The following is a 13,777-nucleotide window of genomic DNA, read 5'->3' as shown; positions in this document are numbered from 1 at the left end:
ATGTTAAAATTTCCGAGCGTCTTTTCTCCTTTCCTCCATTATTACAATTTCGCCCCGCAGTATAATACCAACAACACTAGACGTTCGAGACGTAAAGGCTGAGCATCGGCATATTCGTGTCGTTTATTAAGGCCGTATACTTTCCCGAACAACGGAATGCACTTTCCGTCTCTACTGCAGCGAGTTCCGCTAAAGTGGCACCATTAGGCTCGCAAACAACGCACAAAAACGGTTAGCTGCTGACGCGATAAGCTCCGTGACATCCGTGCGGTTCGGCCCACACCGGTATCGGTAAACAAAAGAACAGAGACAGCATTGGGCACCCGATAACTGCGAAGGACAGATAACACCCGAACCGGGGGAGTGGGTACTCGGACGACGCTTCCGTCCCGGGAGTCGGCATTGCACATCGCTGGCTTTATCCGTGGACTTCGCGTAAAACAGAGTGGCATGTGTCGCGTGCTCACCTGTCAGCTAGCCGCGTGTACATCCGTCATCTTTATGAACGAGAACACGCGAGCGCGTGGCAAATAGCCTCGTATACCTAAGGTCCCTGCTCGTACCGCACATGCGGCGCGGCGCAGTGGCGGAATGTGAAAATAAAAGAAGAGCGGTGCCATTCCTTCTCTTACCCACACCCCTTCTTGCAGTTATCCTTTTTTTATCACTTTATGTAGTTGTGGCAGACGATTGGAGAATTAAGAGCGTTTCGTTCATAACTGATAGGGTGATCATGCCACCGCAGTTCCCGAACGCTTCCGAAGCTGTGATAGCAACAATCCTTATCGAAACAATCCTCGTTCGCTGAAATGTCCCAACAAAAGACGGGTACCAAAAAGAAAGCGCGAAATAAAGACAAACGCATTCGTGACGGGATTCTATATAGGCAGTAGAAGGAACGACACCACTCCCTCCTTTTATTTCCACATTTTGCCACTGCGCCGCGCCATGTGCGCGGTACGAGGCTATCTGCCACGCGCTCGCGTGTTCCCACTCATAAAGATGACGCTGTAAATGCACGACAGCGATATAGTCACATGACCACACGATGGGATCGCCGCGCTTCGCCTGCGGGAGCGGAGGCGCGTGATGGGAATGACGGAGGACCGGGACCTATACGTTGCGACACATAAGTGTACACGCACTGCATGCGTCGATGCAACGATCCTGTCAGCACGTTTACTCAGAGCGCTTCAGTAGTGCGCTGCGACTGTAGGGGATTGCGTTGCTGCTTGGATCGTCAGGTTATGCTTGAGAAACGACAGACACGTCAAAGTTAGCTTTTAGCGCACGGTATAAACCTTTTCACAGGAGAGCAAGCAACGCCGCCATGCTGGGCTGCGCGCGGGAGTACAAAGGCTGAGTGACGTCACAGCATCGGCAGCGCATGTTTGGGGGGTCATGCCTATTCAGCGCAGCCCATAATGTACTGGAGGCATTTTCAAACTCGTTGGTGTTTGTGCCCAAACATCCTTATAGATGCTGGTCTTATGTAAGTTAATTATATTTGTACTTGCCCTGTCTTATTACGGGAAGCGAAGACACATACATACGCTGAGGGTCACGTGACCACGCTCGACGTATACTGTTGTTAACACGCTACATAATTACCCAGTCAGAGCTTCGTGGCATGACAAATGCGCACGTACAGTGACAATGCGTCATAACACACGTGTGTCTTTGCTTGTTACGAAATAATTATCTCAGGCGTTCACTTTCTATATGACGACGCCATTATTCTGTCACCGCTTGCACCGTTTCGCATGCTTTTACGCTCCCATCCGCATTTGGTCCTCGCATTCTTATGACCAACATCTTTCTCGTAAGTTTCGTTGATTCAGCAGAGCCAATATACCTCTCGCTGCCGAGGTACCAACACGAATGCAAGCAAAGAGGACTCGAGAAAATAGAGGCAATGCAACGTGAGCTGTGACGTCGCACAGGAAGGGCCGACACCTGAGACCACCGAGGGCGCAAGCGGGAACGAAATATAAGCGCGATCCATCCGTCATAAATATTGCCAATTAACTTCAGTAAAACCGAATAAAACGACAATGGATAATGCGAATTATTCTATACATCGAACACACGAAGGGGTCAATACTCATACAGAATTGCTCGCTCAAAACGAACCGGACATTGCATATATTATAGACTAAGGGGGTCTGCTGCATGTAAAATCCATAGGGCTGCTGGCGCACCATATTTGGGCGGTTACATTTATACTGCTTCTTCTTCTTTTTTTTTTTTTAAATCGTGCTTTATTTTCATTTTTAAGCACGCGCGCCAGAATGTTCGTAAGTGGGACACTTTGTCAAAGCCAATCTAAGCGAGTCCCCTACACAATCTCGCGCATTCAGAACGCAACGCGATGCATCCCTACAGGTGACACGAAATAAACAGCCGAAGGCACAAACGAAAGTTCCTGCCTATTACACATAGTTTTTTTTTTTTTTAGTAACGAATCCCCACAATTCCTTGCTCGCTCGCTTTCCCATCACGAAGGCATTACAAAATTTCGTTTAAGTTCGTTATAGGCGACTATGGGTATATGCAATTACGTTTTATTGATCTACTTTCCAGCGCATAAGTCTGTTCATTATAAGATGGAAGGACTGTCAACGAATTAAGTTTTGACACTGCAGACTCAAACGACCATGTCCTATTGTGGTTGCCATATAGGAGGCGCTATTGAAGAATATCGCGAAGTACAATGCGTGTGTGTGTGCCGAAGCCGACTGGTTTAAATGTATAGCTAATAACTTTCAAGAGGCTCAGCAGAACACACTTCGAAGCACGAAGCCACAGGCAACGCCAGCTAAGTACCGTTATGTTCAAATTCGTGAACCATATCTCTTCCAAGTGCATGTGGGGGAAGCGGACGTGGCGATTGTGTCTCGTATTTACACTTTAACATGCACCGTTAATGTACAATGTATTGATTAGGTTACGAGTGATAGAAGGTTCTAGCGTCCCATGTGACACTTCTTCTGGCGCACGCCGATAAAGTAACAAGGCGCTCATGTTCTTTTTTTCTTTTTCCACTTTCACGTTCCCATTATTCCTCCACAGTCCGCCTCCTTGGACCCATTTTCCGCAAAGTAGCATTTAGGTAATATACTTCAGCCAAAAAAGAAACGCTTTGATTTTCGATAAAGAGCTTTCTCTCTTTCTAGCAGTGAAGAAACTATCTTCAGATTAGACTCGTTGACGAATGGTGTTACGTCAGGGGAATATAAATGTACAGCTGTAAACTGATTCGTCCAATCGCGCATGTACAGACGGGTCCACTGTTAAAGGGAACACTTGCGTGCAGGGCGTATCCGGATTTCGTTCTCTCGCAAAAGCGTAGTGGCTTCGATTTGCATAACATTACTGGTGGTTGACAGTTCTGACTGCTTTTGACAGACTAGTGTCATGTGCAAATATTATTTCCACGTCAACTTACCGTTAGGGGGCCAACAATAGAGGATTTTAGTCTGTCCGGCACACCGCTATACGCAAAATGCTTTGCGTATACCGGAATACCGGGTGTGAACTGCGCATGCGCACGCCTGGTAAACATGGCCGCGCCGCCGAAAGCGATTGCCGTCCACCTCGAATCTATCAAGTGGCCGTCGCGCGCTCTCTCGCTCGTTATGTCCGAACTGATGATTTTATTTGATTTAAGTTCACGTCCTTAAGCGTCGACAGCAAGGTATTCGTGTCGATTCGGCACCGTTTTCGACAGCCATACTCAAATAATCAATTATGTAGGCTTAGCGAGTGACAATCCGGGAATCTCGGAGGTCATACATTATGTGTGTGTTAGTTGTGTTTATCCTCCATAGCTGGCGCCACTTGACGTGGCGTCAGCTACGGCACACGCTATCCGGTATTTCTCTACGCCTTCGCGTTACCGGAATACCGGACAGACTAAAATTCTCTAATATGAAAGGTGCTAATCCGAGTGTTCCCTTTAACAGTGTACCCGACTGTACGTTCCAGTAATACATTTTCCATAACGGCATCAAAAAGACATAGCAAAGCAGTGCCCGAGGAGATCACGTTCTCGTGTTCAGTTAAAGGAATGCGCAATGCGCGCCTTCTATAGAGACCGCACTAATGAACGCATGATCATATAACGTAAGGAATAAGTCAAGACAGCTGTAGATATCACAATGGCAAAAAAATTTATTAGTACAATCTTAACGCAACGAAACGATACCTACCAGGTCATATCCGCGCTGAAATTTCATACCTCGGCGACTCCAGAAAGTTCCAATCCATCTGGTGGTGTTCATTAACGTGCATTGACATCACACAGTATACGGGCCTCTAAGCATTCCGCCTCCATCGAAACGCCAGCGTCCCGGCCGGGATCGACGCCGCTACATTCGGGTCAGCAGCCGAGCATCGTAACCACTGTATTACAGCGGCGTACACGTGATTGGAAGGACCCGTTATTGACGACGTCCCAGTCACGTCCGCGAAGCAACGCTCGCGCTCCCGATCACACGCAGGCAGCGAGGTCGGCGCAACTATTTGCAGACAACGCGAATACAACGCCTAAGCATTCCCCAGCAGCAGCACACAATAACAAAGAAGCTATAGAGGCAACATTGCGATCGGTTCACCCTTGGGAGAGAGGGCACCCGTGATTGCCAAGTGCTGAAAACTATACCGCGGAACAAGCTCTCGGTCGAGTCGTTAGGCAGTTTTTGAACGGGGTACGTAAAGCTTTGCGTTAGCGTTTGTGGCCACTGCGCATGCGTCATACACTATACAATATACCCAACGAACGCTAACGCTGCGAACCCTATTTTAAAACTGTCGAATGAGCATAGCGTCCTAAAACAGCACTCGTGACTACGACAGAGCCCAGTGGAGGCGATCGTGGTGATAGCGTTATCTTCACGACCGGCAAGAAGAACCTGTATGTTTACAAAATACGACACGTCGAACATCGGCGCTCCACAGTTCGCCGAGAGCAAGAAGGCAAGCATACTTGCGAGACAAAGCAGAAAATAAAGTAAATAAAAAGCAAGAATAAAGGAGGAAAAAAAGAGAAAAGCGTCGGGTGCATGGTAGTGCGTACAGAAACGCGCATGCGGGGTGGCATCTTGCCGCTTTTACCTGTGAGCTGCGTGTTCTCGGCCTCGAGTGACTCGAAGCTGGAGTCTCCGAAGGGCTGGGCGTACAGAGGGTTAGTGTATTTGCCGGCGTCGTTCGTGCCGCCTGCAAAGGGGCCCAACAACAACCAAGAGAAAGCCATGCAGCAGCCGCACCTACACACGTGCGCATATCGATCACCATGTACCACATGCCCCCGTACCACCCCGTGCCCCGTACACACACAGCACGCTAACTAAATACGCCAACGATCCACCACGTAAAGAGCATGCGTCCTGAGCCAATCCTAAATAACACTCGGGCGGCGTCAGCTGAGGGACGGCACGTCACCTCCGACCACCACAATTCCGCCTCGCCTTTTTTTTTTTTTTCCTGAAAAAATTCGCGATTACGGGCTGCTGTTCCGAACACTGTCAGATTCCGCCATGTTAGCGTTCTAGTAAATTGGAGAGGTCATAGGCATCCTCTCGACCAACCAGAGCTACAGTCAGATTCCGCCATGTTAGCGTTCCAGTAAATTGGAGAGGTCATAGGCATCCTCTCGGCCAACCCGAGCTACAAAGACGACGAATTAGATAATAATAATATCTGGGGTTTAACGCCCCAAAACCACGACATGATTATGAGGGACGCCGTGGTGGAAAGCTCCGGAAATTTCGACCACCTGGGGTTCTTTAACGTGCAACTAAATCTAAGTACACGGGCCTCAAGCATTTTCAGCCTCCATCGAAAATGCAGCCGCCGCGGCCGGGATTCGATCCCGCGACCTTCGGGTCAGCAGTCGAGCGCCATAACCACTAGACCACCGTGGCGGGGCAGACGACGAATTAGACAACAGGCGGAATCTGAATTGAACACGGTAATATATTTTCCCAAGGAAAGGAGAAATGAAGGATTCTCTAGTAGAAGAATCATAAAAGGGCGACGAGCCAGATTATATTACTCCAAATCGATTGACTGATTGATTGATTGATTGATTGATTGATTGATTGATCGATAGATAGATAGATAGATAGATAGATAGATAGATAGATAGATAGATAGATAGATAGATAGATAGATAGATAGATAGATAGATAGATAGATAGATAGATAGATAGATAGATAGATAGATAGATAGATAGATAGATAGATAGATAGATAGATAGATAGACAGATAGACAGATAGACAGACAGACAGACAGACAGACAGACAGACAGACAGACAGACAGACAGACAGACAGACAGACAGATAGATAGATAGATAGATAGATAGATAGATAGATAGATAGATAGATAGATAGATAGATAGATAGATAGATAGATAGATAGATAGATAGATAGATAGATGGATAGATAGATAGATAGATAGATAGATAGATAGATAGATAGATAGATAGATAGATAGATAGATAGATAGATAGATAGATAGATAGATAGATAGAGAAAACGAAAGGGATGACAGAGGAGTTCGACTTCGTTGGAAAAAAAGTTAGCAGACGCCGGATTCCTATGAAGAGGGGGGTGGGAGGAAACACCTCCGACTCGGCACGCAAATGAACAGTGAAAGCAATGCGACTAGGTAAAGGCTGGAGCCTGCCATTGTCACGAACGGCCAATCGATCTAATGGCGCCCGCGCATGCCCTTCGTGACGCCGCCCGGTGATGCGCCTCCTCCGACGGACTGCCCCGGCACGAGTCCCAAACCCCAGCGGGAACGAGGTGTTCTGCACGCTCCGTATACGCCCGCTTAGCCCACAGCTCTGAAGACACGCGTGGGAAGCGCTGCAGTTAATTCCAGAGAGTGTACGCGCGGCACGCGAGCAGCCGACGCTCACGATGCGTACGGGGAAGAAACAGGCGTTCGGCCAGGTTGCAAGAGCACGACCTTCCTAAACTGACCCTGCCGAAGCGATTGCGTTGGTAAAGCTAGTGCGCAGTTACAGCGGCGAATCACAATATCCAGGCTGCTGGTTATACAGGCATTCGCAGGTTGCTCGTACATATTGCCGCTTAAAATAATAAGCAGGTTAAAAATATACGCTGTTCGGTTTTGTGACGTTACATAGACGAAAACTTCGCTCGGTGTGTTAGCTGCGTTGTACTACCAATGCGGTGCAAAGTTGCATCGCAGATTCAGTGACGAGGACAAAAAGGATGAGTGAATAACACAGGACAGGCACTGTCCTGTGTTATTCCCTCTTTCTTCTGTCCTCGTCACGAAATCTGCGATGTAACTTTTCACCCTGTATGATCACCAACTCGCTCATCTCTATATACTAATTGGATTGTCTATGCTGATTATGCTACATTATGCTGTCTTTTACTGCTATCTCGTTACACGTTTCCGTCGACTGGCGTTCAAATATGAGCTCTACGAAGTCAGGCCTTTCAGTGAAGTCGTCGGGAACTTCTTCCTTTCGCACGTCTTCCTGTTGAACATCGTTAATAAAACAACCGATCACCATTATTATGTCTTTAAAAAGCAGATGTTTCGGCAATCAGAGAAGCGACATTTTATGCTAATGTTACTCTCTATACCCCCTCGTGACCGCGCTAAAATGTATGAACCGCAGAGGGTACACAACGGGATCAATGTCCTGCTAAGCTAACATATGCAGCCTATACCTCTACACACGGATGTACTACACAGGGAGTCGGTCCCGTAACCTGGCAGTCAGTCGGAGGGGGCGCGTAGGTATGCGCAGCGCACAGAGGTTCGCGATTCGTGCCGGGTAGTTCCCAAGGAAAAAAAAAAAAAAGAACGGAAAATGACGGCGCCTTCCTATACATACAAAATAAACGTGCAAGAACACCACAGAACACAGTCACCACTGGAATAAAAAATACAAACTAAGCACGCGCACGTTTCTATTGAGTGACACTCTACAGAAAGTCTATGTGCAGACAAATCGACATATGCATACGCACTCGCGACCCCGCTGTGCGCATGAAGTGCGATATATAGGGTGCAGGACAGGCAGTGCGTCGTGACAAAGATGTATATATATGCCCCAAGTCAACATAGTCATCGAGGAAGAGCTTGTATAACAGAATGATATTCCATTATGCATCGATAACTTTCAGGGCTTCACTTTCATTCTCGCTTGATATGTGGACTTAAAAACTATACAGCATCACAGTACAGTGCAAGGAGGCCGAGTTCGCCTATTCTTCGAGGAACTGCATTACTACACTAGCGAAGCTTCGGAACGGAGTGAAATGCATTGTTCACTCCTTAAAGGGACACTAAAGGCAAATATTAAGTCGACGTTGATTGTTGAAATAGCGGTCCAGAAACCTCGTAGTGCTGCTTTTGTGCCAAGGAAGTGCTTATTTTGAAATAAAATCACGTTTTTAGTGGTCCGCATCGCGTTAGCGCGCTTCAAATCTCCCGCCTGAAAATACGACTCTCATACGTCACTGCTGCCGCGCCCAACGTTGCCCGCTTTTACTGCGCGGCCGCCGACACTAGTAGCAGCCGAGCGGAAGTAGCGGGACCCACAGTAGCAACAACGGCGCTGCGGCAAAGACTTGCTCATTCAAAGCCGTCACCAAGTTGCGGATGGTCTCGTAATCCTCAGTACGATCGAAAGTGCAGCGAGCACACACGCAGAGGTTTTGACTGTTTAGCACACTGGCGCAATGGCATGACACTAAGCCACTTCGAGCGTAAGGGCTCATTCCGCGGCACCCAGTGAAAAGACACACCGGTTTCCTTGCTGCAGCACTGGCGTTGTGCACCATTCGGGCATCCGGCAATATCACGCGCATGCGGCATTTTGTCGAACTTTCTGTCAGAGCGACTTTCACGAGCGCGCAAAACACGCACGGCAGTACGCGATCCCGAAACTACCACTGAGACGGGCGAGGCACAGTTCGGCGAAAACGGAACCTTTGAACCATGTTTGAACCACGCGCGCCGTTCCCCATGGCAACGCCACGGAGGTTTTGTTTTCCATGAATCAAGCGGAAACGAACAAACAGCATTTTATTACGTCTTTTGATGCTCGGAATGTTCTTTTTTTACTGCTGCTAGTTTGATTACTAGTGATTTATTGTAGGCCGACTTCCCTACGTCATCGGGATCACTTCGAAAATGTCCCACTCGTGGCGCTCATCATGTGATACATTTAGCTTAATTTCTCGGTAAGTAGGGCACTGCTGTTGATAATATTGCCGTTTTAGAAGTTGTCATACATTGGGCTTTCACTCTGACATAAATTGTTATTTGCCTTTAGTGTCCCTTTAAAGAAGTACCGACACAATTTTCGAAGCGGTACTCCGCCATAAAAATATCCTGTATACAGAGACGGCTCCGAGCAAGCGTGAAGCTCAAGAAATGACCATAAGATATTTTATTTTGACATTACATATAAAGTCCATTTTCGTGTGGCACACCTATTGACATCGACACTAGCGTGACAGTACCAATTCCGGTGACTTCACGCACCAGTAAGGCTAGTTATGATGACGTCAGGTACCAAAACATACAAAAATGGCCGCTTGTGCGACACCAAAGGAGTCGCGGAGCGGAGCGGCCGTGGAAACGCCACGATGTCTTCCGCGAGCCCGTGAGGAGAAGTTCATACCGAAACTAGTTTTTAAAACTGACTTTTTTTTTTTTTTTCCGAGCGCACTCACGCTTACCAATACACTTTCTAGATTCTTGAGGGCTTGGCCTTTCATTTGGCGAAAGAAAACTACAACTGAAAATCTTCGTGTCAGTGCCTGAGAGAGTTAAATGTCCTTTATGCTCCGGCCATTTGCGGCGATAAGCAGTACAGCGCGCACGTCCAGAGCGCGACGAAAAGCCTGCTGGAGGGGGTATAGGACAGCGTTCGGTCAATACATCGACAGCGGAGCGAAAATAACCCCCCTTTCGACAAATACGCTTCCGCCGTCAGAGCGGATCAATCAATGCGAACTGAAAGGCGCGAACCCGAAAGTTATCGACCGAATGGTATATAGTATACCGCGCGAAAAAAAAAAATGTTTCATGCGGTTATATCGTGCGGTGGTGCCGCACACCCTCCTGCGGCCCAAACGTAAGTGTATACAAAACAAAAATCCGCGACGCGACGCCGCACGAAACCGAGCATTGCGGATAGATTTACCCAGAGGTAAATAAAGTCGGTTATTTAAGGTTAGCTTTGAAACCGCGTTACGGTACACTCCTAGAAAAAAAGGGAAAAAAAATTCCTTTGACGCTTTTCTGTGTCGAAACGTTGTCTCCGGCGACACCTCGCGTTCAAGAATTCGTCCTCTCTTCAAGCTGTCGGCTTACCCTGAACTTCTGTCTTTAAAAGAGTTATGTATGTGGCAAGTCATGCAGGAGCCACAAAAAAAAAAAAAGGTCAAAGGACTTTTTTTTTTTCTTAGAGTGTAGCGGTTGCGCTAATTGAGGCATCGTCAACGCACGCAAAGAAAAAAAAAATGCGTTTGCAGTGCCAGCCCATCATGCACAAGCACAACCTACACCACCATGTGCCCACTATTGTCACAAAACTCATGCCGCGTATACCAGTAACGCAGTTGATGACCGCTGGATTAATTACATACAGTGTACTTACCGCTGTATCACTGCAGCTCTCCAAAAACAAGCAGATGCACTCTGCTATACGATGACACGCGGGAGCTCACGACCCCGGGTAGTTGGTTACCATTAAACGATGAGGAGGCATAACCTATTTCGATCGAGCACTTTACCGAACCGGTTCCGCTGCCATCGAGCAACATTTACAAGTGCGCGCGGCCAAGAGCTCGCAATGGGCAATACTAATAATATATATGGGGCTTTACGCGCCAAAAAACCACCAATATGATTATAAGGCACGCCACAGTGCAGGGTTCCAGGAATTCCTACCACCTGGTGCCCTTTAACGTGCACTGACGTTGCACAGTACACGGGCCTCTGGCATTTCACCGCCATCGAAATGCGACCGGCGCGGCCGGGATCGAAAGCGCGACTTTCGGCTCAGCTGCCGAGCTATACGTAGCCAATGTACCACAGGCTTGGTTATGAACAATGCTTGTCGCTTAGTCATAAAGAAATTCTGTAGAAGCGCGCTGTGCTCCGCCAGTTGGTATATGTAATTAGAACCGAATCGAACAGCGTTTAAGACAATACAAGTAGAGACCTCATAAGACGAGTTATACAATAGAGCACGCTTCTGCTGTTCAACTGCGTCGCCTTTGTCGTCTTTACTTCGTACTGCTTTAAGCGATGTTCGATCATTATTTCGCACTTAGACACTGAATTTGCAGAAAAATTAGGTAAAACTGCTCTTCCTTCCTTATCTCAGCGGAAATTTGTGGTAAATAAAGAAATCAGCATAAGGTGTGCAGAAATACAAAACTCCGGCAGAAAAACAAAACTCCTCACACAAATACGCAAACACGGAAGAGAAAATGGTACTTCGAGGCCACGGCAGAAGTTGTTTATGAAGAAGCTGCATCAATAAATTTGGACGCGCTCCAAAAGTTACGCTTATATGCCGCACGTTCTAAGAGTAAAGGCGCCGAGCGCAGCTGGCGCGGTATTGGAAAGAATTTATTTCGCCTTTAAATTTTTTTTTAAGGCGGGCTCCGAGGCGAAAGGGAGGAATCCGTGACAGCTCGCGGTATATAGCGCGACAGATTCACCGGCAAATGTGAAAAATAAATTGAATAAAACAAAATGGCGATCCTTTTGTTTTTCTTGTCACTCGGCAACGGTAAACTCCAGTCTGTATATACGACGACAGGGAGAGAGGGAGAAAGTCGAGAGCGTTTGCACTCGCAACGGCGGAGCAATTTATCACCACCCATTCTGAAAACTCAAGAGCGGCATTTGAGAGAGAGACGAATGATTGGTTCCCGCCCCCAAGTGGCGTGATTCCATTACAGACGGCGCAAAATTCGCTGAAATATGAAATACTCGCGCGCCTGCGTGCGTTTTGCGCATTCTCTGGACGTTCACACGAGCTCGTGGCGCACGCTTAGATGTATATAAGTAGGCTATATATGGACGCGAGCGGGCGCACATCGGCCGGTGAACAGAGTGTTTTAGCAGTGCCGGTTTACCGTACGATAAGTACGGAAATGGCGTACGGTTGCGGTCGGCGCGCAGCATTAACTTTGTAATCGCGCGAGTCGCTCACTGCGTGCGGTAACGTGATGAGATAAGCAAAGTGGCTAATGGATGTATTGCAGACTTAAAGAGCTATACGTGCCGACCACAACGGTACGGTATTTCCGTATTTACCGTACTGTAAGCTCCTAACGGGTCCGAACGCGTGAATCGAGTGAGTAAGCATGTGATGATTGAGCAAAAAAAAAAAAAAACGGAGAACACGTATTTAAGTCGGAAAAGGCGCGAGTACGATATAGACAGAGGCGAGGAGGTTTGATGAGAATGCGAGTGAGAACCACGGTCGCGGATCACCAAGCCCCGTCGAGCGAAACGAGCAAAACAAAGCATTACTATTCAATATACGCAAGGGCAACGACAACTGTAGTGGGTGGGAGGAGGGACGGTCGAGTGAAAAAGGCATGGCTTTCACTCGCTGCCCGAGACTGCGACACAATAGAGCCGTATATATGTGTATATAAAAAAATATAAAGAAGAGCTGCGGCGGGAACTACAAAAAAAAGGGACACTGCCATCAAGCATTCACGATCGCTGAAATGCGCGACGGCGAGCGCGCAATTTCCCGTCACAAATCTGCCACTCTTCTTCCCCCCCCCCCCCCCCCCCTCATCACCTCCCGCATATTCTCGTCTGCAGCCTCTCTTTATATTGCGACCGCCACCGGCAGCTGCTTTCCGTCTGCCGCGCCCTTTTAATGGGGTAAAGGTTTCGTTTGATGCTCCCGTCCATGCGATGATGTGTGGGCGTTTGAGAGCGCGCGGTGCAACTCCTGACGTTTTCCTAGAGTTAGTGCAACTCAGGGATGCAACTAAAGTCCCTAAGATTACATATATATATATATATATATATATATATATATATATATATATATATATATATATATATATATATATATATATATATATATATATATATATTATAGTGTGTGTGTGTGTAGTTTTCGTTAAAAGACGAGTGTTTGTATGAGCCGTTCAGTTAATAACAATGAAGTCAAATCGGCGTTAGATATGACCGGGTAAAAAGTGCAGGAGAACGTGAGCTCTTGCAAAGGATTACTCCGGCTTTTAAGTGTTCGAAGATATCTTTGACTTGGATAAGAGGCTCACGGCTCATGCCAATGCAGCCTCGGCTGCGTATACACATACCGAATGCGACTTTTTTTTTTCTTGAACGTATACCTCCTGTCATTACGCTGTCGTCTCCTGCCAAAAACTCCAGGTTGGTGCGCAATCGTGTCTCATCAGATCCGTGATTTACGTTAGAAGATTGCGCCCCTCAACAACAAGAAATGGGATGTGCTAGCTCTGTTGCTCCGCAGAATTTATAGACCCTTTTTATCCGCGCTGTGACAGTTGAAATCTTCTCTTTGCATGCAGATGACATTCAATATGGGCTATCGAATGCTAAGTAATATTTCACAAAGGCTTTCTGGCGACAAAAAAAAAAAAGAACAACAAAAAGATGTCTTCTAAATTAAACAACCAGGAGCGAGGAACGCCCATACATGTTAAGAATGATATTAAATCAACTGAGCTCCACTAATTAACGTTCTG

At 47.2% G+C, this 13,777-nt stretch overlaps 1 protein-coding gene across 2 annotated transcripts in view; it reads right to left on the bottom strand.

The window, feature by feature from the left end:
* The window catches only part of LOC119383490 (H(+)/Cl(-) exchange transporter 3), a 73,529-nt gene that overhangs the window by 49,712 nt on the left and 10,040 nt on the right, over positions 1 to 13,777 (bottom strand). The window contains exon 3 of one of the 2 annotated variants that reach the window (XM_037651652.2): positions 5,116 to 5,217. The exons of the other annotated variant lie outside the window; for it this stretch is intronic. Within the exon in view, the coding sequence (XP_037507580.1) occupies positions 5,116 to 5,217 (102 nt within the window). The remainder of the gene's footprint in view (positions 1 to 5,115; positions 5,218 to 13,777) is intronic. 2 annotated transcript variants of the gene reach the window in all.

This window comes from Rhipicephalus sanguineus, chromosome 2 (assembly GCF_013339695.2).
Source record: "Rhipicephalus sanguineus isolate Rsan-2018 chromosome 2, BIME_Rsan_1.4, whole genome shotgun sequence".
Taxonomy (NCBI): domain Eukaryota; kingdom Metazoa; phylum Arthropoda; class Arachnida; order Ixodida; family Ixodidae; genus Rhipicephalus; species Rhipicephalus sanguineus.
The sequence above is the reverse complement of the archived record's forward strand: the minus strand, read 5'-3'. Positions and strand labels throughout refer to the sequence as shown.